Source organism: Garra rufa, chromosome 3 (genome assembly GCF_049309525.1).
Source record: "Garra rufa chromosome 3, GarRuf1.0, whole genome shotgun sequence".
NCBI classification, from domain to species: Eukaryota; Metazoa; Chordata; class Actinopteri; order Cypriniformes; family Cyprinidae; genus Garra; species Garra rufa.
The window spans coordinates 35713636-35741128 of NC_133363.1; the positions used below are offsets into that span (position 1 = coordinate 35713636).

General features: G+C 37.7%; 1 protein-coding gene across 2 annotated transcripts; it reads right to left on the reverse strand.

Annotated features, from left to right (window-relative positions):
• Positions 1–5023: 5023 nt before the first annotated feature.
• On the reverse strand, positions 5024–25765 carry syt13 (synaptotagmin XIII). Of its 2 annotated transcripts, XM_073836024.1 has the most exons (7): positions 25658–25765; positions 24961–25140; positions 20519–20723; positions 19375–19512; positions 15830–16146; positions 11960–12086; positions 5024–9096 (listed from the first exon to the last, which is right to left on the reverse strand). In XM_073836024.1, the coding sequence occupies exons 2-7, from the start codon at positions 25132–25134 to the stop codon at positions 8792–8794; spliced, it is 1266 nt and encodes a 421-aa protein (XP_073692125.1). In that variant the 5' UTR covers positions 25135–25140; positions 25658–25765; the 3' UTR covers positions 5024–8791. The 2 variants fall into 2 exon arrangements, with proteins under 2 accessions (XP_073692125.1, XP_073692126.1); XM_073836025.1 differs by lacking the exon at positions 25658–25765 and having other exon boundaries at positions 11960–12083; positions 24961–25340.
• Between the last annotated feature and the right edge of the window lie 1728 nt (positions 25766–27493).

Sequence of the window (27493 nt, forward strand, 5' to 3'; positions counted from 1 at the left end):
AGAATTTTCCAGAGATTTTCAACTGTGTTTAAATCAGCCATTTCATCATTTCATTGTTCTTAGTTTCAAGGAACTGCTTTACCCATTTTGCATTGTGATGGGGGCATTGTCTTGCATGAAAATTGCAGGCTGATTGGGAGATGCTTGCAGGGAAGGTACCACATGTTGCTGAAGAAGATTCTGATAATCATTTGCATTCACCCTGCCATGTATCTGTATAGGAGGCCCAACTCCTACTGCAACACACATCCTCCAAACCATGACACTTCTTCCTCCACATTTCACTGACTTCTTTATGCTCTTGGGCTTCAGTCTTTCCCCAGTCTGACACTGAACAAAATGTTTCCCATCAGACCCAAATAAACTGAACTTGCTCTAACTTCAGACCAGTTTTCCTCTCTCCACATGACATGTTGCTCAGCAAAAATGAGCTTAGCCTTTTGATTCTTTCAGCTGATGAGAGGCTTGGTCACTTCTCTTAAACATGCCGAGACAGATCCTTACCCTGTTCAGCACTGATCTGGCAAGCAATTCCAGCTGCGGCATTGAACCGATTCCCCATTGAGAGTGTTTTTATTACGTTGGTACAGGCATATATTCATCTGTTTTTTTACGCTGCTTGAATATTGCATATTGCGACTGTTTAGAATTCAAATATCCTGGTAGTGTTGCTAAAGGTTAAAGCTCTATCGTGTTGAAAATATCCCCTACACCAAACCCAACCCTAAACCTACCTGACAGTGTTAACAAATGCAAAAGTGATATAAAAACACATTTGTTGATGCAGCTGTGCTATTTTAACTTCCTTATGCGAATTTGAGCTGTTTTGTTGAACTGTAGTTTCATGGGGTTCATAACGGAGCTTTTCATCTGGAACTGGAAACTGGAAACTGCAGTGATTCATACGTATGTTTTTTTCAGTTAGGCAGAAATGCATATAGAGGCACGTATTTCCAATGAGCCTATGTTGGCTGAAAGGGTCATCCTTTTGCCCTTCATCTGGACAACCTCTTGTCACAGAGTTTCAGTCACCTTAGAGCGACCCACCATCATGCAATGACCTTGAACTGTTTTGATCGGCACATATTTGTCTCCTGATTTAAACAAGACTGGAGAAAGCAATATTATTGATAGAGGTAATTTGGCCAGAAGTGACAAGTTAAGTTAAAATGTCTTAATTGTGGATTTTTTAATTGATGGACCGAAGTCATGAGTCTCACATACTGAGAACTGTGCCATTTGTATTTTTATTGAACTTTAACTTAAAAAAATATTTTTTTTTTCCTCAGGCCATATATTAATTATTATACTACAGGGTTGACAAACGTTCTGAGGTGTGCAATTATTTTTAGGGAAGCACATGGCAAACGTAGTTCCAGGCAGGTATTGACCGCATTACGGCTCAATCCCAATTCTACCCCTTACCCCTACACTTAGCCCTACCCCTCCGTTTGGCGCGTTCACGTGAAGTGGTAGGGGTGTCTCATTTCTCTTTTGGTTGGAGGGGTAGGGGTAAGGGGAAGGGCCAGATAGCCCTCCAAACGAAGATTTTTCAGGACCTCACTTCAAACGAAGGGCTAAGAGAAATTTCCAACATGGCTGCTCACTCGAGCAAGCAGACTCGTAAATATAAGTAATTTTTGCCTTTAATAATGATTTTCATGACAATGTTTCATTATATGTATATTACCTTCAATCTTGTGTTTGTGTTTATGGTGTTGTTTTGTAAATAAACGTTTGCAAAAAAATCGCTAAAGTTTGCTAGCAGATAGCACTGATTGCACGATATTAAAAAATATATTTTTATGTCATATACACTTGACTGCATGTTAGAAACATGAAAGACCAGTGGCACGGCAATTTGCAACGGTGGTGTAATGGAGGGTGTACGCAAGTATACGGTGTATACACACTTCCACTTTTTAAATCCCCTCTGATGCGCATTATTCAGTAGTGTCCCGCATTCGCCAAAATCATGGCAGTCCACCACATCCAGTCATGTGAATAAATGTAAATATTCGCTAAAAACACCCAATAAAGGCAGTGATGATGCAGTCAGGACCGTGGAGCCGGCTTGCTTTGAAATGTATTTGATGATTGCGCCTAATGCGCCCGCTCACCGCACCAGTAATTTAAATCAGTACATAATAATAAAAACGATACCTTACAAATAAAAAGAAGCTGATTTTTACGATCAGAAATTTCTTAAACCAGTGAACCCCTGTAAACATTTTAGTCCAAGGATCCAGAAAACGAATGCGTTCAAATAGAAAGTTGAAAACGAAATTCACAAATGAAGCATATATACTTCTCCAGGCACCACTACACTGATTAGCAATTTGCCGCGCATGTGATAATGCCTTGTTTGTTTTGCTTACGGCCACATGTGAATGAACGGTGCGTACACCGTACATTTGTACTTTTTGCAACATGACAACATTTTTGACATCTTGAAATCTGTGATAAACATCTGCGCATGTCCTCTGACGTAACATTAGGAACTAGCGACAACCTATGATGACGTATAACAGTGTTGTAGTGGTGTCCCATTTCTTAGGGGAAATATTTTAGCCCTTCCCCTTTTCACTTTGTTTCAAGGGACAAGGGGAAGGGGCGAGGGGTAGGCGAAGGGGTAGAAAATAGAATTGGGATTGGGCCTACATGTCTACAGTAGGCTATATCACTTTGCCACATGATTTCAGTTATTTCAAAGGTCCTTAGAGCCTAAAACAGCAAAATAACCAAAACCCACAATGGCACTGACCAAACAAATAAATACAATAAATAATAGAATAAAAAAGACTGATAATTTCCATGTTTTTGCCACAAAATTATGTTTTTATTATGTACAGAAAGCAGATACTGTTTCTCCCACTCTCTCTCTCTCTTACAGATGCACACACACATACAGTTTGCAAACATATGCATTATTGTTGTTAGCGCTGCTCTGACAATTTTATCAGTAACATAGTTTAACAGCTTAAAAATACATGACATTTCTCACAATTGAGGTAACAACGACACTGCTCCTGAAGAAAATGAACTTGAAGTTTTACTATTAGTAGAGACGCTGCTGCCAATCACTTTTGAGAGACGCACAGACTCACAGAGGTAACATTAATTCACCTGCTCTCTCTTTCAATGGATCAAGCATCTTTACGTTTTGGAATTAGCAACGGAGGCGTTGGCTGAGATGCGTAAGAAATAAATCCTACTTATAATAGCGTTTAAAGGAGAAAAACCGGATGAATGTCTTGAAATGTATCATCTGATCGATGTCCTGAAGTGTGGTAACCATAATATAAGTGAAATAATTGACTTCGGTCCGTTGAATTCCTAGAAATAATTACCTGAGGTGTAATGGCCCGTCGTCAGTTATTCTCCTGTTCAACATACTATGCTTTGGCACACTTATTGGTTTTGAATGAATCGGCTGAATGAATGTCTTAATGACTCACTCATAAAGATTGTCACCACTTCCTGGCGTAACATAATCTGCAGAAAGAGTCACCACTAATGCACAGACTGACAGTCTGTCAGGAACACACAGATACAGACAAGCAGAGTGATGAAAACAGTGAGAAGTCCCAGTACTGGTACATCAGCACTCAACCAATCAAATTCGAGGACCAGAACTGTGGTAAAATACTATTCTTGCTCATTTTAAAACATATATCATTTAGTTGTGTTACATCCTACAACATTTCTTATTAAATCAAGGTTTTCATTGAGGAACTTTAGATTTCATTGAACATAGTAGTGACTTAAGTATGTGTTTTCAAGATGTTCGGCTCCTCTCCATCTGTTTCTGTTTGTACTGGCTGATAACACAGCAATTCAGCAATATTAAACAGACCACACAGAGGACAGAAAGACACAGAAGAGATGATACAAAGCAGTACAGGTTGCTCCATGCAGTAGCTTTTTCTCTCCTTGTTTTGTCTGACAGCAAAATCTCACTCGGCTCAGCATCAGAAAGAAACAGTTTCTAGGGCAGCTTTTTTCTCCATCTATATTTCATGTGTTTTTTTTTTTTTTTTCAGGAAGATCTCCTCCCAGTGTGAGTTTGTTCAAAGCAGTGTGAATGAGGACAATGTTTTTAATGCTGTCCATGCTGGGCAAAGAAGTAATGAGCTGTAATTTTGTAGTTATCACACACAAAACCGTAATGAGAGCTTTAATGAGCTCCGTCTCTCTCAGCGCATTTAAATGACCACGTGCACTGTTTTATTCTCCATGAATGCATTTGAATGAACTTTAGATATGTGTTGTGTGTAAATCCTTTCCACAGGTCATCCTCTACACTATATCACCTGATCAGAAACATATAAGTGAATTCAACTGAACCCAGATAAATATGTGCTATCAGTGATGATCAGCCATAATTTTTCAATCAGACAGAAACAGGACATTTGTCATGTGACGTGTAGTGTGTTCTCTCATTCATTCTCACAAACACAAACACTCACAGCTCCTCAGGGAAGAGCGAGCCAGCAAAAACATTTTTAGCTCTGGCAGGGCAATATCTAGCAGGTGGGAGTTTTTTTTTTTTTTATCAGTGGGATTATGTAAGAAGCTCATCAGTGATGCATTGCAGTTACCGCTGGTGTCCTGTGCCATTTTCAAGGCTGCCAAGCAGACAGACAGTGGACTCGTCCGTTTTGATTATACAGACTATAATAAAACTGGGTACTGTGCCCTATCATTCCTATACCAATAACCACACAGAACACTATTAATGTTACCTGTTATGCAACAAGACACTATTTATTTTTTTAGATGAGAGGGAGAAACACAAGATAAAAGAAAGATGGCTTTAATATGCTGTGATCCATTCTGGTTCTCTCTTTCTGATATATTTCTCAGTGTGTGTTCAATTGGCGCTGATTGTGGGAGGTGCTGTTGGTCTGGATATCTGTCACTTCCTGATATTGCTCATCTGTGTGTCATCTATCAAGTCTGACCAATTCTATGAATAGATCCATCATATCTCTGACATCAAACAAACACACGTGAGAAATAACACATTTTGAAAAAGGAATATTTATTTCACACCAACACACGACTATTTGTTTCAAGCATATCTGTGGGCTAAAAATACATTTCTGTCAATATGAAATTGGGGGTGTTATGCTGTAAATCATAGAGATTACACATTCTACAGGTCATCCCTCTCTGGAAAAGTATCAGGCACAAAAGTGATGTAAATTCAATAATCATTGCACCGTAAATATTCAAACATGACTGAAGGGCAAATAGAGATTAAAATGGCTATCTAATGTATTTACCCACAAGACAGGGGATTTCACTGCTTTTTATTGCTACCCAAGGAACCTCTACAAATATATATTTAAAGCTTAAATTTTGCAAAACATATATGACATAAACATATTTTTGTGATCTAATAATTCTTAGTAGTTTAAACATTGCACAGAATTTTGAACACTGTCTTTAAGTCAAAATGATAAAAATTGTGTCTGATGAATAATATATGATCTAATTGGAGATTGTATTGTAATCAGCCTGAAATAAACCTTAAATCAGGTCACACAAAACAAATTGACACTAAAATACACACAACAAATACTTCAGCAAATATCTTGTGTGACGCATTCATATACAGATTATTGATTAAATTTGCCATTTGGTTGAATTACTATTGTGTTGGTTATAGCATAAAATATGCATTCCTTCTTAGATAGATGCACAATATTTGATTTTAGTGGCATTTGGCATGTCACCTGTAGGATGTGTGCTCATGGTGAAACACAAATACATTTTTGGAATGAATCAGGGCTTGTTGTATTTGGCTACAATTTGATTTGGAATTGGCAAGAAGGAAGCATAACTACACTCTGAAAAATAAAAGTTCCAAAAGGGGGTTTTCACAGTGATGCCATAGAAGAACCAGTTTTGGTTCCCCAAAGAACCTTTCAAATAACTATTTTTTCTTAGTGTGAGGAACATTTTGATAATCTAAAGAACCTTTTTCCTCTGTAAAGAACCTTTTGTGGAATAAAGAGGTTCCATGGATGGTAAAGGTTCTTTGTGGAACCATTGATGCCAATAAAGAGCTTTTATTTTTAAGATTGTAACTTAGGTTCAAGTTTATACTTTTAGGTTAAAAGTCCATTTTACATGAGACAAACATCTTTAATGAGACAAAAGTTCAACATTTTACAACACTGAGCTATAGATCTGTAGCTTGATAAGTGTTATATATATATATATATGGAAGCCTGTTTTCGCCACAGAATAAAAAAATAAAAAAGGTAATTGTGACTGAGTTTATAACAAAATTACGAGAAAAAAGATCAGAACTGCACAATGTTAACTTACAACTGCAAGTTCTCAGACTTCCAAGTTTATATCAGAGAGATATAATAAAAACCCACCCATCCAAAGAATTGTGAGGCGTAAACTTGAAGAATTTCAAGACAAATTTTTGTCTATGTTAATGTCTTAGAAATCAATGCAATTGTTTTCTCAGAATTTTAAGTTTATACCTCACAATTCTGTGTTTATACATTTTATTCAAAATTTGGATTTTGTTTCTCGCAGTTCTGAGGGAAAAAAGTCAGAATTGCAAGAAACAAAGTCCAAACTGTGAGATAAAATTCGCAATTACCTTCTTTATTATTATTTTTGAAAAAACAGGCTTTCATACCCTGTTAAAAAAACAGCATATGCTGGTTAGGTATGTTTTGAAGCATGGCTTCTGCTTTGAGCTGGTCATGAGATGGTTTAAGCTGGTCATGTGCTGGTCCTAAGCATCTACACTCTTAAAAATAAAGATGCTTCACAATGCCATAGAAGAACCTTTTTTGTCTAAATGGTTCCATAAAGAATCTAATTAATTAACATCTGAAGAAGCTTTCTGTTTCACAAAAGGTTCTTTGTGGCAACAAAAGGATCTTCAGATTATAAAAAGGTTAGAAAGAGATGGTTCTTTAAAGAACCTTTGACTAAATGGTTCTTTGTGGAACCAAAATGGTTCTTCTATGGCATCGCTGTGAAGAACCTTTTAAAAGCACCTTTATTTTTAAGAGTGTAGCTCCTGCCCAAGACCAGCTCATAACCAGCTTTTAAAGGGTTAGTTCACCCAAATATGAAAATTCTGTCATTAATTACTCACCCTCATGAGGTTCCAAACCCCAGACCTTTGTTCATCTTCGAAACACAAATTAAGATACTTTTGATGATAACCAATATCTCTCTGACACTCCATAGACAACAATGTTCAAGGTCCAGAAAGGTACCAAGAAATACTTCTGTAAAAAAAAAAAGTATTCTTGTAGCTTCATAAAATTACGGTTGAGCTACTGATGTCACATGGACTATTTTGTCGATGTTCTTGGTACCTTTCTGATTGTGAAAGGACCCTTGCTGTCAATGGTGGATAAGAAAGCTCTTGGAAGTAATTGTGTTCCAAAGATGAACGAAGGTCTTCCGGGTTTGTAGTGACATGAGGGTGAGTAATTAATGACAGAATTTTCATTTTTGGGGGAACTATCTCTTTAACCACCTCAGGACCAGCTTAAACCAGCTCATGACCAACTAAAGACGAGCTTAAACCAGCTCAAACCAGCTGCCATGCTTCAAAACATAACTAACAAGCATATGTTTTTTTTTTTTCAACAGGGTAGATCTCCAAGCTGAGTAATTTTCATTCAAGGTAGTGAGTTTAATTTTTTCATCCAAAGTGTCCTTAAGTATAATAATGGTGAAGAGCGCCATCCACCATTACACTCAAGGTAACTGCCCTTAGTAACTTTCCTGGAGCCAGGCAGTACCTGTTAAGATCCTTCATACTGCTAATACACATACACACATAATATACATAGGCCTATCCTGCTGTTTATATATATATTCACTTTTTTTATTAGAAGACAGTAGTACATTTACATTTTTTCTGTATACATGCATCTTGAGAAGAGTAAAGCTGCCCTATTGAGACCCTGTATGTTTATTTAGTGCGTTACTGCTGTAAAAGTATTAGCCACAATCTACAGTTAGTGAACAGGGCTTTATCTTTCCAGCTGTGACCGTGTGACTCCATAAGCCTTCATAGCAGGAAAGCCAAACTGTTTGCTATTAAACTTAAAAATGAATTATATTTAAATGTTTTGCTCTCTGTACGTGTTCCTGACCACAATAGACTGACTTCTGTATTCTGATGATTTCTGCCTGTGGATCACATAAGGGCTTCATCTGACAAAGATTGCTTTAACCTAATATTTGTTGTGATTGTTCATTTGTGATGAGTTATGAGGGACATCTGTTCTGCCAAACCTAGTTAGATATAGAGGTTTAACCTTTCTCCTGATCTGATCCAGCCAGGCTTTACACTCTACAGTATATCAGATATGAACTGTTTGCCTCTCACTCCCATCAGTCACTATGATATTGACCGAGTGAGCTGTTCAGTCATATTTTATATCTGACAAGTGTTAGGAGATGAGGACGGCTCCAAGACAGACCAGTTTAAAATAGCATTGAGTAATTTGAAGACACATTAACAACAACACCAAAGGTAAATGCAGCACTGCTTACATTAAAATACTCTAAACAACTGTGTAACAATATTAGTACTGTGACTGTTTCCCTTTTACTTGTTTCATTTTACAAAACAATAACAACTGGGTTTACTCATTATGTCTAGTTAAATATTGATTATATTGGAGTACTACATATTGTTACACAGGAATAGAGTACTATCGTAATAATCCAACCACATCTTTAACCAATCATTGCGTGTAGGTGGTGTTTGGGCGAATATTAACCTGTATTCTTAGGTGTATAGAGGATGCCACATTGCAATTTGCTTGCGTGGATTATCTAGCATTTGTTTCCAGTGCTGCAGGCCGGTGCCGGAGGTGTGGAGCCCCAGCATGCAGCGGCCCAGGGGGAGCAGGGTCCCGGGACTGGTCAGGTTCAGTACTTCTAACTCTACGCTGGATTTAGCCAGCAGCTCACTGGGCAGCTCTAACATCATCATTTCATTCCAGACCGGATTCATCTTGTGCTTCACTCGCCGTGTCTGCTTCTTCTTTAGCTTGGCATTTTGGTGCTTCAAGGTCAGCTTTACTGATAGATCTTTGAGAAAACATACAGGATACAGGTTCTCATTATTATACCTAAAATATTGACAATAATAGTGTATGTACTGTAACTACTTATTAAGAACCAGAGGTTTGGAAAGTGGATGGATGGATAGATGGATAAATAGATGGATGGATGAACAGATGGATGGATGAACGGATGTCGGGTTGGTGTATGGATAAGTGGGTGGATGGATGGATAGATGGATGGGTTGGTGCATGAATGGGTGGGTTCATGGATGGATGGAAGGGTTGGCTGGTGTATGGATGGGTATGTCGGTGTGTGGATGGATGGATGGGTGGGTGAGTTGGTGTATGGGTGGGTGGTTGGATGGATGATGGCAAGTTGGTGGATGGATGGATGGCGAGTTGGTGGATGGACGGATGGATGGATAGATGGATGAGTTGGTGCATGAATGGGTGGGTGGATGGATGGATGGGTGGGTGGGTGGGTGGATGGTTGGATGGATGGCAAGTTGGTGGATGGATGCATGGCAAGTTGGTGGATGGATGGATGGCGAGTTGGTGGATGGACGGATGGATGGATGGATAGATAGGTGGGTGGGTGGTTGGGTGGCTGATGGATGGACGGGATGGTGTATGGATAAGTGGGTGGATGGATGGCGGGTTGGTGTAAGAAGAATGGATGGATGGATAAAGAGATGGATGGATAGATGGGTAGATGGGTAATTGGATGGATATATGGTAGTGATGCGCGGGTCGTCTCATAACCCGCGGACCCCGCGGGTAACCCGCGGGTCGGGTTGGGCCGGGTAAAGAAATTGTCACTTATTTGCGGGGCGGGTCATTAAAAACAAAATACAATAAAACTAAAATCTATGTATGTAGCGTGCAATTCCCTATAGCGTATTTTAAATATTTGGGAATATCTATTTTCACATTTTATTAAGTTCTTTAATAAGGTTATCAACACGTCACGTCACGAAAGCGCCAACCAGGCCAGCTCCCGCTGCCAGCCAGTGCAGCCACGAGCGCATCAAGCGAGCGCGCATTCAGCTCTGCTGGCCTGGTGCTGGAGTCTAGGGGAGATTAAACCCCGGTACAGTGGATGGATTCCATTCTTTTTTTGCACAGCGAACGTAAAAACGCTAAATGAACATTTCTGTGTGTTAAATAAAACAAAAGTTTAGTGGTTATTTAGCGTAGGCTGTAAACTGTAGGCCTATTCACATCTGAAATAAAAAAATGTTTAGCCTAGACGAATACAAACGCTGCTTTGTAAATGTTGAAAATGTTTACAGTGGTGTAGTGGAGGGTATACGCCGTATACCTGCGTATACCCTCCACTACACCACTGTAAACATTTTCAACATTTACAAAGCAGCGTTTGTATTCGTCTAGGCTAAACATTTTTTTATTTCAGATGTGAATAGGCCTACAGTTTACAGCCTACGCTGTAGGGTTGGTGGATGAAGGCGGCTGAGTATACCTATTTTTAAATCTCCTCTGATGCGCATTATTCAGTAGTGTCCTGCATTAGCCAAAATCATAACAGTCAACTACATCCAGTCATATTTGAATAAATGTAAATATTCGCTAAAAACACCCAATAAAGACAGTAATGATGCAGTCAGGCTTGCTTTGAAATGTATTTCACGAGTTCGCTCTTGCATATAATAAACAGCGTAAAAGTTAAGCGTGTTTGGCATGCTGTCCGGGAGAGGGCTCCGAGCTCGGTAGTCATTCCCGAGCCCGGGGCACTCCCCCTGCCCAGGGAGAGGGGTCCGAGCTCGGCATTTTGCCCGAACCCAAAAGCGCTCCCCCTAGCTGGAGGTGAAGAGAAAATAAAAAAAGGTGGGGGGGGGGGGATGCTGAAATCAGAGATAATTGAAGAACTGAAGGTAGGACTGCTTGGTTATTTAAAGGGACTGTAGTAATTGGATAGGGAGAGTGATTGGATAGGGAGTGATTGCTGATGATGAATTGGCCGTGTTAATTATCTGCGCGAGCTCCTCCTGAAATTTGTTAATGAAACATCACTTGATGATTAAGCCTGATGCGCCTGCCAGCTTGGTCTCCCGCACCCTAGTCATTTTAAGTAGATAATAAAGAAAACAATACCTTACAAATAAAAAGAAGCAGATTTTTACGATCAGAAATTCCTTAAACCAGCGAACCCCTGTAAACCTTTCTGTCCAAGGATCCAGTAAACGAATGCGTTCAAATATAAAGTTCAAAACGAAATTCATAAATGAAGCATATACCCACTTTTCTTCCGGCACCACTAACATTACACCACTGATTATCTTATTAATATGACCTGATTTATGGTTTATTTTTAATAATCGTATGTTGTTGCCAGTTTACAAGGCGATGTTTCCAAGCACTTTCGGCCTGAAATAAAGGCTGTTTTCATTTGGATTACAATGTCTATTGAATGGTCGCGGGTGCGGGGCGGGTTGTAAAAATAGATGCAGTGGTGCGGGCGGGCTGGGGCGGGCCAAATAATTTCATAAAAGGGGGACCCGCGGGCTGAAAAAAAACCCCGACCCGCGCATCACTAATATATGGATAGGCAGGTTGGTGTATGGATAAATGGGTGGATGATTGGATAGATGGATGGATGGGTGGATAGATGGATAGAAGGATGGATGTATGGATGGGTGGGTGGATGAATGGATGAGTAGGTGGGTGGATTGTCTGGATATACAGTATTTCAAAAGTATGCAAAAATAAAGACATTTGAATTTTTTTTAAAGACGTCTCTTATGCTCACCCAGGCTGCATACACAGTAATATTGTAAAATATTATTACAGATGGTAATGCAACTAATAACTGACTTGGCATTACTTTAAGGTCACAATAAATTTAGTGGTTATATGTTGGTGGTAAATACCTATGTTGTCTTTCAGTTTGTCTGACTGAAGTCCTCTAGCCTTCATTACCACCACCCCAAGCCTATTGGCCGCTGGCAGATAACTGAGTGACAATAGTAGTTCTCCAGCTGATGATGCCACTTCCTGCTGAAAGACACAGAGAAATGTTAGTCTTAAAGCCTTCTTGTGTTAAAGTTTTAATAAAAGCATGGATTTGACTTGTGTCAGGATATTTTACTTTTGAACTCTGTGTTCACATAAATATGGATTTTAGAATTTGCATATTCATAAAGATCTTTCTGCAGGGTTAATGAACTTGGCTTTTGACTGCATAAAGAATCATTTCATGCAAATGTTCTGGTATGAGGCAGACTGAATGTGGCCAGCTCCTCCCTCAGGGTAAAAGTTGCTGATTTAAAATTGTCAATTTGTCAGCACAGTCCTCACATTAAACCCTCTGAATGATGGGATTTCATTACCATCATGACCTTATATTAATCTGCCCCTGCCTTCTGTCCGCCCCACATAATCAGCTGCGTGAGCAGAACATGACATTTTATTTCACAAATTCACTAAAATATAATCTTTTGAATTAGCTCTGACTAGATTGGATTTATCAAACCATTGCATTTGATACTTCAGTGTAATGATGAACACGGTGTCAAATATTACTGACAAATATTATTTAAATGAACAATACTGAAAGCTTTAGGGTAATGCAATCATTAATTACTATTCCTGTCAGTGAGTCAAATTAGCATAGTAATATTTAAACTGATAAAGTCTGGGTATGAATTGAAATCACATTCAATGCATGCAGATATATCTGCCCGGATACTCAGGATATCAGTTTCCATCTCATTCTCTTATTCATCATTGATATTTAGCTGCATTTTGGAATTAGAAGGTGGAAAAAAAATCCAAGGTCATTAATAAGCCAAAGTCCTGTCTTGAATAATCAAACATGAATCATGTGGTAAATTAAAGTGTTGGTGAACATTTCGTTATATATGAACAAATAATGCATTTTTAATGGTGCTTATACAACGCAATTAAACCTGCGTCATTCTTTTCATCACAGGCCTGGAACGTTACATACAGTACATGCAAAACACACACCCCAGATACCTCTAGGCCCACTCAGGCATTATTTCCTCTCTCTTTCTCTCTCCCTCTCCGCAGTCCAATGGTAGTTAGTAATTCCTGGCATGTCTGTGTATGTGTGTGTGTGTGTGTGTGTGTGTGTGTGTGTGTGTGTGTGTGTGTGTGTGTGTGTGTGTGTGTGTGTGTTAGAAGCGGATCTCCTCTGGGAGGTGTGATGACGCAGATAAAGATCTTCTGCTCTGAGATCTATGACATCATCAACAGATCACACAGCAGTGGGGGTGGACTGCATGTGTGTGTGTGTACATGTACGGTTTGGGACCCAAGAGATTGATTTGAACAAAAAGGAGTACAATATCTCAAAATAAAGTCTCAGATCTATTCTCCTACCACTTCGTATAAGCAATGACCTGCACATATGTGGATGTCCAAAAGAAATGTCTGAGCTATTTCTAAACTGTCAATATGTGCACTTTGCACTTGTGGAGACTGAGAAACACATAAACACACAGTCTGCATCCCATAATGAAATCTTCATCTCGCACCAAGTTTGCAACCATAGCAACCTCATAAAGAACAGTGTCAGAAAAATATTACATCTGCTGTACTTCATATGTTTATAATATATGTTCCCTGCTTATTCAGGGCTGTTTTAATCGTATTTAAGTTTATTCAGACCTATATTTTAAATTTTAATTTCTTTTTGGCTTTTTTATGCTTTTTAATGGACAGGACAGTGGAGAATGACAGGAAAGCTTAGGGTGGAGAGTTGGGAACAGGATTGGCAAAGGACCACAGGCCAGGATTTGAACTCGGGTTGTCAGAGGTGCAGTTGCACTACATGTCAGTGCTCTAACCGCTGGGCTATCAGCACCAACATTCAGGCCTATATTTTATTAAGTGTTTACTTTTTGTTTAGAAAAAGGTCTGTGGGTCTATTTGAATAATTTTTTTTAGCTTTAATTTATTTTCAAAGCAAATAACATCTTCGTTACTGTTGTGATGAGAGAGAATAGATGTTTAATGTGTGTATCCGCCATATTTTTCGATGTGAAAGTAAGCTGTTTTCTGGTAATATGTGAGACTCCTGGTTCATAAGCCACCCTAAGGGAATAACGAGATAAATAACATGAAGAATAAGTGCAGTAAACAGTAGAACTGTTTGCACTACAAACCTGTGTGTTCACAATTAAGATAATACATCAAAATAATATGCTAAGACTCCCCAATTTACAATATCAAGCAACAAAACAAGCTGTTTTGTACAGCTAAAAATAGTTGGACGCGGTGGATACTGTGTGTGTGTGTACCTGGTATTCCCTACATATTGGGGACCAAATGTCCCCACAAGGATGATAAGACCAGTCATTTTTGACATTGTGGGAAGATTTTTTTGGTCCCCACGAGGAAGAAAGCTTAAGAATTATATAGAATTAAGTTTTTTGAAAATGTAACAATGCTGAAAGTTTTGTGTGAAGGGTAGGTTTATAGTACAGGGTAAAAAGAATATACAGTTTGTACAGTATAAAAAAGCATTTTGCCTATAGAATGTCCCCATGAAACCAGTGTGTGTGTGCGCGTAACATATTTACATATTTAACTGAGTTTGAGAGATTTCATATGTAACAAAATCTGCATGTTTAAAATCTGCATACCTCAAAGAGTAGGCATACAGTGCCTTGCGAAATTATTCATACCCCTTCATTTTTTTTTTACATCTTGTTATGTTGCTGCCTTATGTTTAACTACTTTAAATTACTTTTTTTTCCCACATCAGTCTACACTCAATACATCATAATGGCAAAGCAAAGAATAGGTTTTTAACATTTGTGCAAATTTATTAAAAATAAAAAACGGAAAAAATCCTGTTGCATAAGTATTCATACTGTGACACTCGAAATTTAGCTCAGGAGCATTCATATTGCTTCTAGATGTTACTACACTTCGAGTGGAGTTAAACTGTGGCAAATTCATTTGAATGAGTATGATTTAGAAAGGCACACATCTCTCAGAAAAGGTCTAACAGCTGAAAATGCATATCAGAGCAAAAACCAAGTCCTGAGGTCAAGATAACTGCCTGCAGAGCTCAGTGACAGACTTGCGTTAAGGCAATGATCTAGGGAAGACTTCAGAAAAAAAATCTGCTGCATTGAAGGTTCACAGAAGCATTATCCATAATGGAAGACGATTGGAACAACTAGGACTCTAGAAAATGTCTGCCAGCCCCCATCCAAGCTGACAGAGCTTGAGAGGTGAAAAGGTGAGGCAAAGAATGGCAGATAATTGCCAAATGCCAAATGTGCAAAGCTTGTCACATCATACCCAAAAAGACTTGAGGCTGTAAAGGTGCTTCAACTATGTACGGAGTTAAGGGAATGAATACTTATGCAGTGTACTTATTTCAGTATTTTATTTTTAATAAATTTGTAAAATTTGCAAATCTGTTTTTTTATGGTGTATGGAGTGTAAATTGATGTGGGGAAAAACTAATTTAAAGCAATTTAACATAATGCTGCAACAAAACAAAATGTGACAAAAATGAAGGGGTATGAATACTTTTGCAAGGCACTGTATATTCAACAATATAATTTTTTTTTTTTAGCTCAAATCAGTATTCCATATCCATGTAATTATTTATGTTCAGGTTTTTTTTGCCACATAGTAAACCCCGAAAGGAATAATAATGAGGATCATCAAATATCACACTGATGACATTTATTTTGTGATAATGATAAAAGTGCAAAATGAATGTTTGAATCGTGGACAAATTAAGCAATGTTCCTCACCTGTTTGGGTGGCTGTAAGTCAACCCAGCAATCAGCATCCAACATCATGCTTATATCAGCCAGCTTAAAGCGCATTGTGCCCAGAGTGGAATTATGGGAGAATCGATCACAGCAGTGAAGTGAGAGGGCCACCTCCCCATCTAGACTGTCTGTGTCTTCTGTGCCCTCCATGGGGAGAGCGAACACCAGCTCCTCTCCCCACTGCACATGCGCTGCCAGCTTGTGGACGGCTGTGTGAGCGTGCTTCTGCTCTTCAGAGACGCTCACACACCCTGATATATATCCCTCACATCCGGCCTCCACTGATATATTCTCCGCTGCGGAAAAAAGAGAATATGAGTCATATTATAACAAGGAGCAGGATGACAAATTGGGCCACATGAAGCTGCTCCAAGCCACAGAGGCACCAGGCGTCACTGATTCTCTTTTTTATGACTCCTCACTTTTCATTCCTTTCTACTTCTCAGCCAGCATGACTGATCCTCTCCCCTTTTCCTGTTTGGATGAGCAGAATAGAGGTTTTGAGTTTAAAGCAGATTTACTCTCATTACCGATAATGATGCGTATCAATCACGGCTGCTACTATTGAAATGGTAATTCTGTGATTAAGAGGCTTTAAGATGCCTGAAAGAGGCTTTTTTTCTCTCAAACACTGGTTTAATCACATAGAGTTTTGAATATCAAAACCTCCCTCTGTTCCAGCTTTGAAAGCAGAGCAAACCCACTGTACAGTGACACCTCTATCCCACAAACACAAAACACCTGGATGAGCCATAAAAGGATTACAAGTACAACACCAAAGCCTGCTTTTTACAGATATTTGCTCGTATTGTGTGACCTTCTGATGACCTGTGGACATTCGGAAACTGCTCCTAGAGCTTCACTGGAGGTGAGTGCAGAATTGTTGGTCTTTCATCTGAGTTGATGTGTTTGTTATGGCATTTGCTCAGATATTTAGCACTGATTTGCAGTATTAGTTGGCTAAAGTCAGAGCCAGTCTGCATATTATGGGCAGTTGGAGTAGTGTACGATGAGCACAGACCCCAAAAAGCTTAAGACTATGATCCTATCCAGCATCCAGAGGATATCAAACATGTTTGATCTTTTCAGCTGATTTTAAAACACATAGACCTGGTTTCAGAGACAGGGCTTAGACTAAGCCAGGATTAGGCCATAGTTCAATTAGGACATTTGAGTAATTTTCATAAACGTGCTTAGAAAAATACATTACTGGTGTGCATCTTGAGACAAAACAAAGGCACTGATATATTTTAAGATCAATCAGTGCAATTGTATTTCAGTTGAAACAGCTTAGACTTACATTTTAGTCTAGGACTAGGCTTAAGCTTTGTCTGTGAAACTGGGGGATAGTGTTTTTATTTGCCAAAAATCTTAAAACGTGTTTTTGTTTATTTTAATAAATCTGTTGATCCAGTTCACAAAACCACTCTCGATGATTAATTTATGAAACAATCTGATTCATTTGTTAAGTTTACTGAACTCACTGAATCAATGATTTGGCTGCAGGAGCCAAATTATCAGTAAATAACAACTTAAAAGATTAGTTGACTTCCAGAATAAAAAATCCTGATAATTTACTCACCTCCATGTCATCCAAGATGTGTGTGTTCAGTTAAAAAGAAATTACATTTTTTGAGGAAAACATTCCAGGATTTTTCTCAATATAGAAGGTCCAAATTGCAGTTTCATAGCAGCTTCAAAGGGCTCTACACAATCCCAGTCGAGGAATAAAGCTCTTATTTTGCAAAACAACTAGTCATTTTGTAAAAAAATAAATAAATGTATACACTTTTTAACCACAAATGTCTTGCACGAGCTCTGCAATGTGCATGTGCGACTTCTCGCGTTATTTAATTACGTTGGAAAGGTCATGCGTGGTTAGTTCTTCGTCTGTGTACTTTGGTTCAAAAAAGGTAGGATAGGGCGAAGAACTCGATCTAATTTTCTCCTTCAACTTCAAAACCATCCAACATCATTGCTTTTCCTTTTTTTGTAAAGGGCATTTGACTTTCTTTGCACGTACGCTTTGTACACACTGGGTTGGTACTCCTGCCTATGTAATGCGTGACCTTTCTAATGTGACTACGTAATGCATGAGGTTCGAGCTAGTGCATGAAGAGCACTTGTGGTTAAAAAGTATATAAAATATTTTTATTTTTTCAGAAAATGACCAGTTGTTTTCACTAAACAAAAGCATTATTTTTCAGCTGGGATTGTGTAGAACCCTTTGAAGCTGCATTAAAACTGCAGTTGGAACCTTCAACCTGTTGGCCACTATTCTGGAAGTAAACTAATCCTTTAAATTAGTGTTATTTTAGTATTTTTAAAATAATGTTATGGTATTTCTTAATATATTAAATTAGTTAAGTTTAACTCAAAGATTTTCTGTTACTGTAGGGGTCAGTTTTTTTACTGTATTTATGCTACTGTACTTCATGAAATATCAGTTTTAAAATCATTCTAATAGTAAAATTCCTGTGGAAATGCTGTCTGAGTTGCACTGCCACTCAAAAGTTTGGGATCAGTAAGACTTGTAATGTTTTTAAAGAAGTCTCTTATGCTCATCAAGGCTGCATTTATTTGATCAAAAATACAGAAAAAAACTATAATATTACAAAATGTTTTTACAATATAAAATAGTGGTTTTGATTTTAATATACTTAAATATATATAAAATATAATTTATTCCTGTGATGCAAAGCTGAATTTTCATCAGCTGTTACTCCAGTCTTAAGTGCCACATGATCCTTCAGAAATCATTCTAATATGCTGATTTGTTATTAGAATTATCAATGTTGGAAACAGTTGTGCTGCCAAATATTTTTTTGGAATCTGTGATTCCTTTTTTCAGGATTACTTGATGAATACCAAGTTAAAAAGAACAATATTTATTCAAAATCTAAATCTTTTCTAACAGTGTAAATCTATGCTATCAGTTTGTATTAATTTAACGCATTCTTGGTGAATAAAAGCATGTTAGTATGATTTCTGAAGGATCATGTAATACTGAAGACTAGAGTAATGATGCTGAAAATAGCTTTGTATCACAGAAATAAAATACATTTAAAAAAAATTCACATAGAAAAATTTAATTCATTCAATTAAATTGAAATAATTATTCACAATATTACATTTTTTCCTGTATTTCTAATACAGTAATAAACACAGCCTTGATGAGCATTAGAAACGTATTTAAAATACATAAAAAATATTACTGATCCCAAACTTTTAACCGACAGTGTATGTTGTGTATCTCTGTGTTTCTGAGTAATCACCTTTCTGTTTTTAAAAAGATAAAAACTGAATTTGTGATTGCAGACAGTGTCTGAGTTAAGTAATTAGTCTTCTTTGAAAGCATTTCCACAGGAATCCAGGATGTTGACACATATTGTTGTATCCTTTGAAACACCTGTTGGTAAATTTTCACCAAAGGGATGCTACACAGTATAGTCTGAGATTCACCTGCAAGTCACAGGTGGCCCAGTATCTTTCTAGAAACATTAGAGTAGACAAATGTTTCTTACCTTCTACAATGCTAATGTGCAGCTCTCCATTTTCTTTGTGCAGGCTGATGGAGAAGTGCAGTTTAGGATATAGGATGGAGCTACTTGTCGTCATGGCACCGGTTTGCTCAGATGTGCAGGGAGTTTCATCTGCGGAAACTGATATGAATGCAAGTGAGATTCAACTCTTGAGTAAATAAGGACTATTTTAGAAGCTCATTAAAATCCTTTCTATTCCTTAATCCAGAAAATCATTATAGACTAGTTAGTTCTGGTCCTCCTGAGACTTTTCTCCTGGTTGTATGCATTAGTGGTGGCGATTGTTCAATGACTACTTCTGCAGGTTACATTGATTACCTAGTAGGTGGTGACAAGTAATTGTCTTTTTAAAGTGAGTCATGGAATCATTAACTCATCTGATTCAATCAGTGACATTGATTCATTTAGGATTCATTTATTTGTGAGTGTTGCTCGAAGACATGCAGCGTCAAAGACAACGTAAGCAGCAATAATGCGTAAAAAATGTTCCTACGTAAGCCATCCTACGTGTCATCGCCCTGTTGGTCTAAAAGTTAGCCAACGCAGCACGACATTGAGAACAACAGAACACATGCTGTTAAATTCTTCGAGAAAGGTAGCACTTCTTTTCTTTCTATCTGCATCTGCTAGTGGGTGGATAAACGTCAAGTGTTGCTCAGAAAGGAAGGCCTTGATCATAAATTATTATATTATAGGTATCTTTTACTTATCGTGACAGAAGCTGAGCTGTGAGTCAGATCAATGTATGTCAACCATCAGGCATGATTATAGTAGCAGGTTTCACTGCTTTCTGAAAGGTTAACAATTGCCTCTGGGACGCATCTGCACAGCTTTTAACAGCATTAGCAAATGCCACAGGTGTTTAACATGTTAATAGTGTTTAATAGACAAAATTCCAATTTCATCTATGGATGAGATGACTAATATATAACAATTAGATTTTTTCAGCCAATCTTCAGTCAACCTCAGATTTGTTTGAATTCAGAATAGCAGAAATGAGCCAGTCTCTCCCACTGGCTGAAGTGGTCTGGAATGCATAGGAAAACCGGTCACACAGACACACGCTCACACATGCTCACAGCCTCCCCCATTGAGTTCCATTAGATTTTAGCTGTCATTTCCTTACCTTGCCGCGGGAGGGAGAAGACCTCCTCACGTTCTGTTGCCTGGTTACAGGTGTCGAGCTCGGCAGCAGACGTGTCGTTGGCAGCTCCATGTTCTTTGTAGTTTATTACCTCTTGAGAAGTGACAGAAGGTTTGGGCTGGTAGATTCTAGGAAACTTCAAAGAGGCTTGAGGCTGGATGGGTTCTGTGCACTTCTGCACACTGAACTAAAACATGTACATAAAGAAAAAAGAGAAAATATGATGAGCATGGGGATATGATGAGCTATAGGGAAATAATATGATTGGTTAGAGTATGTTACTCTATTTAACCCATTAGGTATTCTATCCTATTTCTTAAACTTATGATGGAATATTCAGAAAACATTGATTATGGCAAGTAAACCACTCCAGTAATACTTTATCTTACAAAAGGGTATATTCAATAAAGTATTTTTTAAGTAATATTGTCTCAGTATGAATGAATCATTTCAGTTCCCAGAGCAACTAAAGCTAAAAAACCAATTCCATTCATTCTTTTTTATTCAAACCTTACATTACACTGGCATATTCTGCACTCTGCACTGGTTTTAACCACCTTGACATAAAACAGGGGCATTCTGATGGCTGAATTTAATGTCTCATTGAGGTTTTGATGTGTAGAGTGAAAAAAAACAGGAAAGCATGAATGAAAAAATCAATACCAGAACACTCCATTTTTCCCCAGGTGGGCAGTTACCATGCTGAAATAGAGTGCACAGAGAAAGGAGCGAGAGAGGATATTCTTATACACCTCTCATCTTCCTTCGCCCCCCTCTTCATTAATAATAAATACTGGTGCAGTGAGACAGTGCCCGTCTACTTTAAAATCCAATATGAGGCTGACCTTAACGCTAAATATCCTCTAGAACACACAAAATCCTCTAGAAACAGATATAACACTGAGCTCTGTCTTCATTGCTGTGTTTTTAGTTTTTGCTCATGCCTGCCTCAGATTATATGTGTGACCCTGGACAACAAAGTGCACGCGTTAAGTGCACGGGCATATTTGTATATTATTATGCCAAAAATCATTAGGATATTAAGTAAAGATCATGTTCCATGAAGATATTTTGTAAATTTCCTACTGTAAATATATAAAAACTTAATTTTTGATTAATAAATATGAATTGCTAAGAACTTCATTTGGACAACTTTAAAAGCGATATTTTTTTGCACCCTCAGATTTTCAAATAGTTGTATCTCAGCCAAATATTGTCCTAACAAACCATACATTAACGGAAACTTATTTATTCAGCTTTCAGATTAGGTAAAAATTTCACTTTAAAAAAATTGACCCTTATGACTGGTTTTGCGGTCCAGGTTCACATTTTATTTGGGCATATCAATAGGCTGAAAGATTTAAGAGGGAAATCTACACCTTCACAATCAGTGCTATCTCTTTAATAAACTGAGAGAATGATATATATAGGGATTGTTGATTTTGCATATTCCAGTCATTAAAATTTAATTTAATACGGAATTTCATGATGAAAAAATCTGATGGTAGGGCTGTGCACTTAATCACACTGTGAAATGGACAAGTGTGTGAATATTAAACTGCAAAAAGACTGCAATTTAAATATGTCTGTATGTTCTGCGTGTGTCTGTGTGAATGAATAGCAGTTTTGTCTGCTCCACATACTCAAGCATGCGTGACGCTCGTGGTGTTTTCAGCATTCATTTTCTGTAAAGTTGCTTTGATATCGTAAAAAACGCTATACAAATATGATACAACATGTTTGATTCATTCATTTGGTTACTACTGTTTCTGCTAATACATTTGTATGATGTTATAAAACAAAGCATCCAGAAAATTTAAAAAACATTTATGAATGTTTGAATTTATGAAAAAATAAAACACACTTCATAGGGCACTATAATTGTTAAAATGTTAATAAAGTACACTTAAAGGGTATTTATTGGCATCGATGGTTCCATGATGAATCTTAAACATCCATGGAACCTTTCAAATGCAGAAACTCTTTATAGTTGAAAAAGTTTCTTTAGATTTTTTAAATGTTCTTCAAAATGGTTCTTTTTTGAAAGGTTCTTTGGGGAACAAAAAATGGTTCTTCTATGGCATAACTGCAAAAAACACCCTTTTGGAACCTTTATTTTTAAGAGTGTATTACATATTTATTACAAGTTTTATGAATTTAATTGAATAGTCACATTTTTTGAATATTAAAATGTAAAACAGAATTTACAAAAAAATAAAATAAAATGAAATTGTGGAAAAAAGGATTTCACAAGGCCCTATAAGCATGGAAAAATGTCTCTGAATATCTAGTGTCACGCATAATAAAGACATTTGACTATAATACATTTTGATGTGTGCTTTGTGTGACGTCCCTTTTAGATATTCCTATTGCTCTTCTTTTAGCACACACATATTATGGTCTGTAAGTGATAGTTCATGACTGCATATAAATATACGAAGACTATGAAAGGACTGCGTGTGGGTAGGGGTCAGTTTTTGCCAACATCATGACGACCAAATATCCCCAAAAGGATAGTAAAATCTGAAATCATGTACATTGTGAGCTCTAGCCAATGGTCCCCACCAGAAACACAGCTTAATAAACATTAATAATAATAATTATGATCAAATGTTAAAATGAAAAAATGTTTTAGTGAGGGGGGACAGGAAATATCACTAGCTCAAGATATTAGTGATAGAAGTCATGAGAGAAGAACAATCGTGTGTGTGTCTGTGTGTGTGTGTGCAGCTAAGTGAGTCGTGACTCTAGACTGTTTCGGGGAAATCTCAGCACAACACCAGTGTGTGAGTATGTGTGTATAAGAGCGTGCCTGTCTCTGTCTTTGTGTATGTGCAAAAACATAAACAGACAAATCATTTCTAAACGAATTATCTCTAATAAAACCACTCTGGAGAAGATTCTAATAATAACACACTTGTCCTTCACCATTCTTAACTTGCTTGTTACTGGATGAACTCAATGTTCTTTGAAACAGTCAGAGCTCTCATCAGCTGAGAGAGCTGATCTGATTTGAGAACACAGATGGCTGATTTTGATCGTCCTCTTTTGATTCGCTCAACTGATTATCAATATTCATGCCTCACAGAGACAGAAATTGTATTCTATTTGTTATGACTACTAGTAAGATTCAGAACTGTGATAGATTAAGAAAATGGGTTGTAACAAGAGACACTTTGGCTCCTTCTGTAATATCCCTTTCAGGTTTCTCTGTCTCTTTCTCTCTGTATCCACTAAATTAACATTTTTAACACAACACACTTCTCATTAGAAAAGTAACAAGCATTGCTCACAATAAATTTTAAATACAATAAAGATATCACAAAGAAAATCATTCATGTCTACGAAAATGTCTCATCTCAGCCCAGATTTTCCAACCTGATCTCGTGGAAAAATTTAACTATTTTACAAGTGGCGGTTTCATACAAATTTGTACGATAAACATACACAAAAAAAGTAAGCATGAGGGCCCACCACTAAACATAACCATCATTGGGGAGTGAGTAAATCAGATGAAAACGTATGAGTGAGACCGCACAAATACATGTACATTTGCAACCAGTTTGCCAAAATATAAAATAAATTCAAATTGTCATGAGATTATGTTGGCTTTTCTGCTCCTGCTGCACCAAACACCAGTAATACAAGAAATATGAAATAAGGCGACATATAGACAACTACAGCAGCCATTAAATGTATGTACTATGTAATCATAGAGTAGAACACAATTTTTAGTACATTTGCACCATAACACTATGAGCAGGCATATGGAATATCCCTTAATGACACAGACATCCAATAAAGAGTTTTAATAATACATGCAAAGAAATCCTTTTTAGTATAGTATCATTGTTTCTGCCTCAGTGAGCTAACCTGTGTTATGTAAGTGCTACTTCCATCCTTCCACTCAGGTGAGTCAGAACATTTCACTCGCTGCATATGTGAAATGCACCTCTGTTTGTTCTATTGTAAGCTCTTGTCTGTGTCTGTATTTAAATTCAAATCTAGTTGCCAGTCCATGGCTGTGTGTGTGTGTGTGTGTGTGTGTGTGTGTGTGTGTGTGTGTGTGTGTACCTGGTATTCATCACGTTGTGGGGACCAAATGTCCCCACAAGGATAGGAATACCAGTAGATTTTGACCTTGTGGGGACATTTCTCAGGTCCCCATGAGGAAACAGGCTTATAAATCATGCACAATGAGTTTTTTGATGAAGTAAAAGTGTGCACAATCTCCTGTGAGGGCTAGGTTTAGGTGTAGGGTAGGTGTAGGGCCATAGAAAGTACGGTTTGTACAGTATAAAAACCATTACGCCTATGGAATGTCCCCATAAAACATGTAAACCCAACATGTGTGTGTGTGTGTGTGTGTGTGTGTGTGTGTGTGTGTGTGTGTGTGTGTGTGTGTGAGTGAGTATTGGTCTTACCTGTGTCAGAGTATGCAGGATACTGGGTTTGGCTTTCTCTGGGTCAGTCTCGTCCCCTCGTTCAAGTTTCCCCTTCTTACAGCTCTTGCAAAGCAGGGAGAGACCACACAGTGTCAACACTCCAGACACGGTACCCAGCGTAGCCCCCAACAGCGCTGTCGCAGACACGAGCATTCCCACCTTGAAACAGACACCCAAACACACCGAATGAAGTGCAGAGGAGAGAAGAGGAGAAAACAGGAGGAATGATCCACTCTTCAGTGATGTGACTCCATGGTGAGGGAGGAGGAGAGAGGAGATGAGTGGAGAGCTACTAGAGACAGAGTGGCACGTGTATGTGTGTGAGTGTGTTTGTGATGCACTGTCTGAAACCAACTCAGCCTGGCAGACGGAGCAAAAGGGAGAGAGAGAAGGAAAGAGACAGACACAGACAGAAGGGGAGGTAATCAAAGGGGAGGGGCTCAGATGGCTGGCAACCCCTCCTCAGTAAAGAAGACGTCTGTCGCTGCAGCCCACCCCCTTCATCACCAAAGTGGCTGTACGTCAGCCTTTACGTCAGAGCTGCATGAACTCACCTTCACACACTGGGTGTGTTGTAGCAGAGCTTCATATATACACTCACAGTATAGAAAGATTCTTAAAATACTGAGGTATGAAATGTAGGAGTGTCGTTATGAAGAGAGGCTGTTTTACTTACGCATTTGGCAGATGCTTTTATCCAATGTGACTGCAATTTTTCAGTTCATACATTTGCTGGGAATCAATGACCTTGGCGTTGCTGGCACCATGCGCTACTGTTTGAGCTAAGAAGTTAAACAACATTAAAGGCAGGGTTAGGTTTTATTAATATATTAAAATTTACATTTTTGATATTTAGGTCTATATTTTTGTGATTTTGCTTGGTGCCACTAAGCTTGTGCTGCTTGGCCACTAGTTTTAGTCATACACTTCACTCACTCTCGTGTGCCAATAATTTATGGTTAAAAAAATGAAAGAATCTCACATTCTTACTGACACATTGATTTGTTTCACACTTCTACACTTTCTGTGACTTATAATAAGTAACACAATATGACTTTTCATTTATGCTTTCACAAGAACAGGTTTGGACAGATGCCTGTAGGTATTTGTCTTTGTAAAAGTATAAGTGAAAGTGAGATTAGAAGAAAGATGTTTACTTATACAGAGGAACAGCACCACAGGCTAAACAATTTAAGGCACAATTGTAGGATTGGACAATATTATTTGGCCAGGTCTTACCTTTTTTTACTGATTTGGTCGTATATTTAAGGTTTGGAACTCATTCCTTTAAAAAGATGGAGCTGGCTGTGATTCAAAGTCATGAAGCGGCAACATTTGATCGCTTTGACCTTGAGAACGCCAGAGAGAAAATGGATCTGTGACGCCATCTTGAGGTAATATAAAAGGTAAACACCTCATTTTAGATCAATAGGTTACCTGAATAAATGCCAACGTTGTCTTTATATAATAACTACAACCCTTGCTATTATTTAAAGGTCATATATCTCTTTCTACCGATGTATTTCTTATTAAGAGGCGGTTACCACAGAATTGAATAATTCGGTTCCGTTAACGCTTGTCGTTGCTTTTGCAATGCACATTAAAATAGCCTTGCTTATATACATTTAGAAAATCTTCAGATTTTGTAGACATTCACATAAAGATCATTCATTATAGGCTATAGATGGTGCAACATTGCATCAACTACTGATGAACACGTTGATTTTTATTTTTATGATCACATTTATTATACTGATTTTAAAATGATTTATATTAATGTTATATTTTTTATGATTGATTCATTATTAGCTTTTCATTAAACTCATAAACCCCCTGCAATTCCTTCACAAACCCCAGTTTGGGAAACCTTGATGTAATATAATGTTTAATGCACTTCATGTTGTTAATAACATCAAATGGAATATATTTTTGTATTTTGTATTTTTTATATCAATACGATGTAAAAGAAATCTAAAAGTAGTCTGAAATAAATAGGTAAATATTACCTAAAATGTGTAATGTAATGGATTAGGTTAATAACTACAATTTTTGCCATGTAATTTCAAAATGGTAACGGATTACAATCTACAATCTACAAAAGTAATCTACCTAGCTCTGCACACACACACACACACACACACACACACACACACACACACACACACACACACACACACACACACACAGTGTTGGGGAAAGCTACTTTTAAAAGTAATGCATTAAAATATTGTGTTACACCCATAAAAATGTTACTAATTACGGTGCTTAGTTACTTTTTATGGACAGTAATGTGTTACGTTACATTTGCGCTGCTTTTTAAATCAGGGCAGGGCTTGCTTGTTTGTTTTTAATATACAAAGTTCTATTTTTAGCAAATGTAAAAGCGTTTCACAGCAAAAGTGAAATGAAAAAGCCTCAGGCTGAAGAAAAAGTAAATTCACATCTGTACAGAAGAACGCAGAACAAAGTTCAACACTCTTTAGCAATAAAAAAAGCACAAATGTTAACTTAC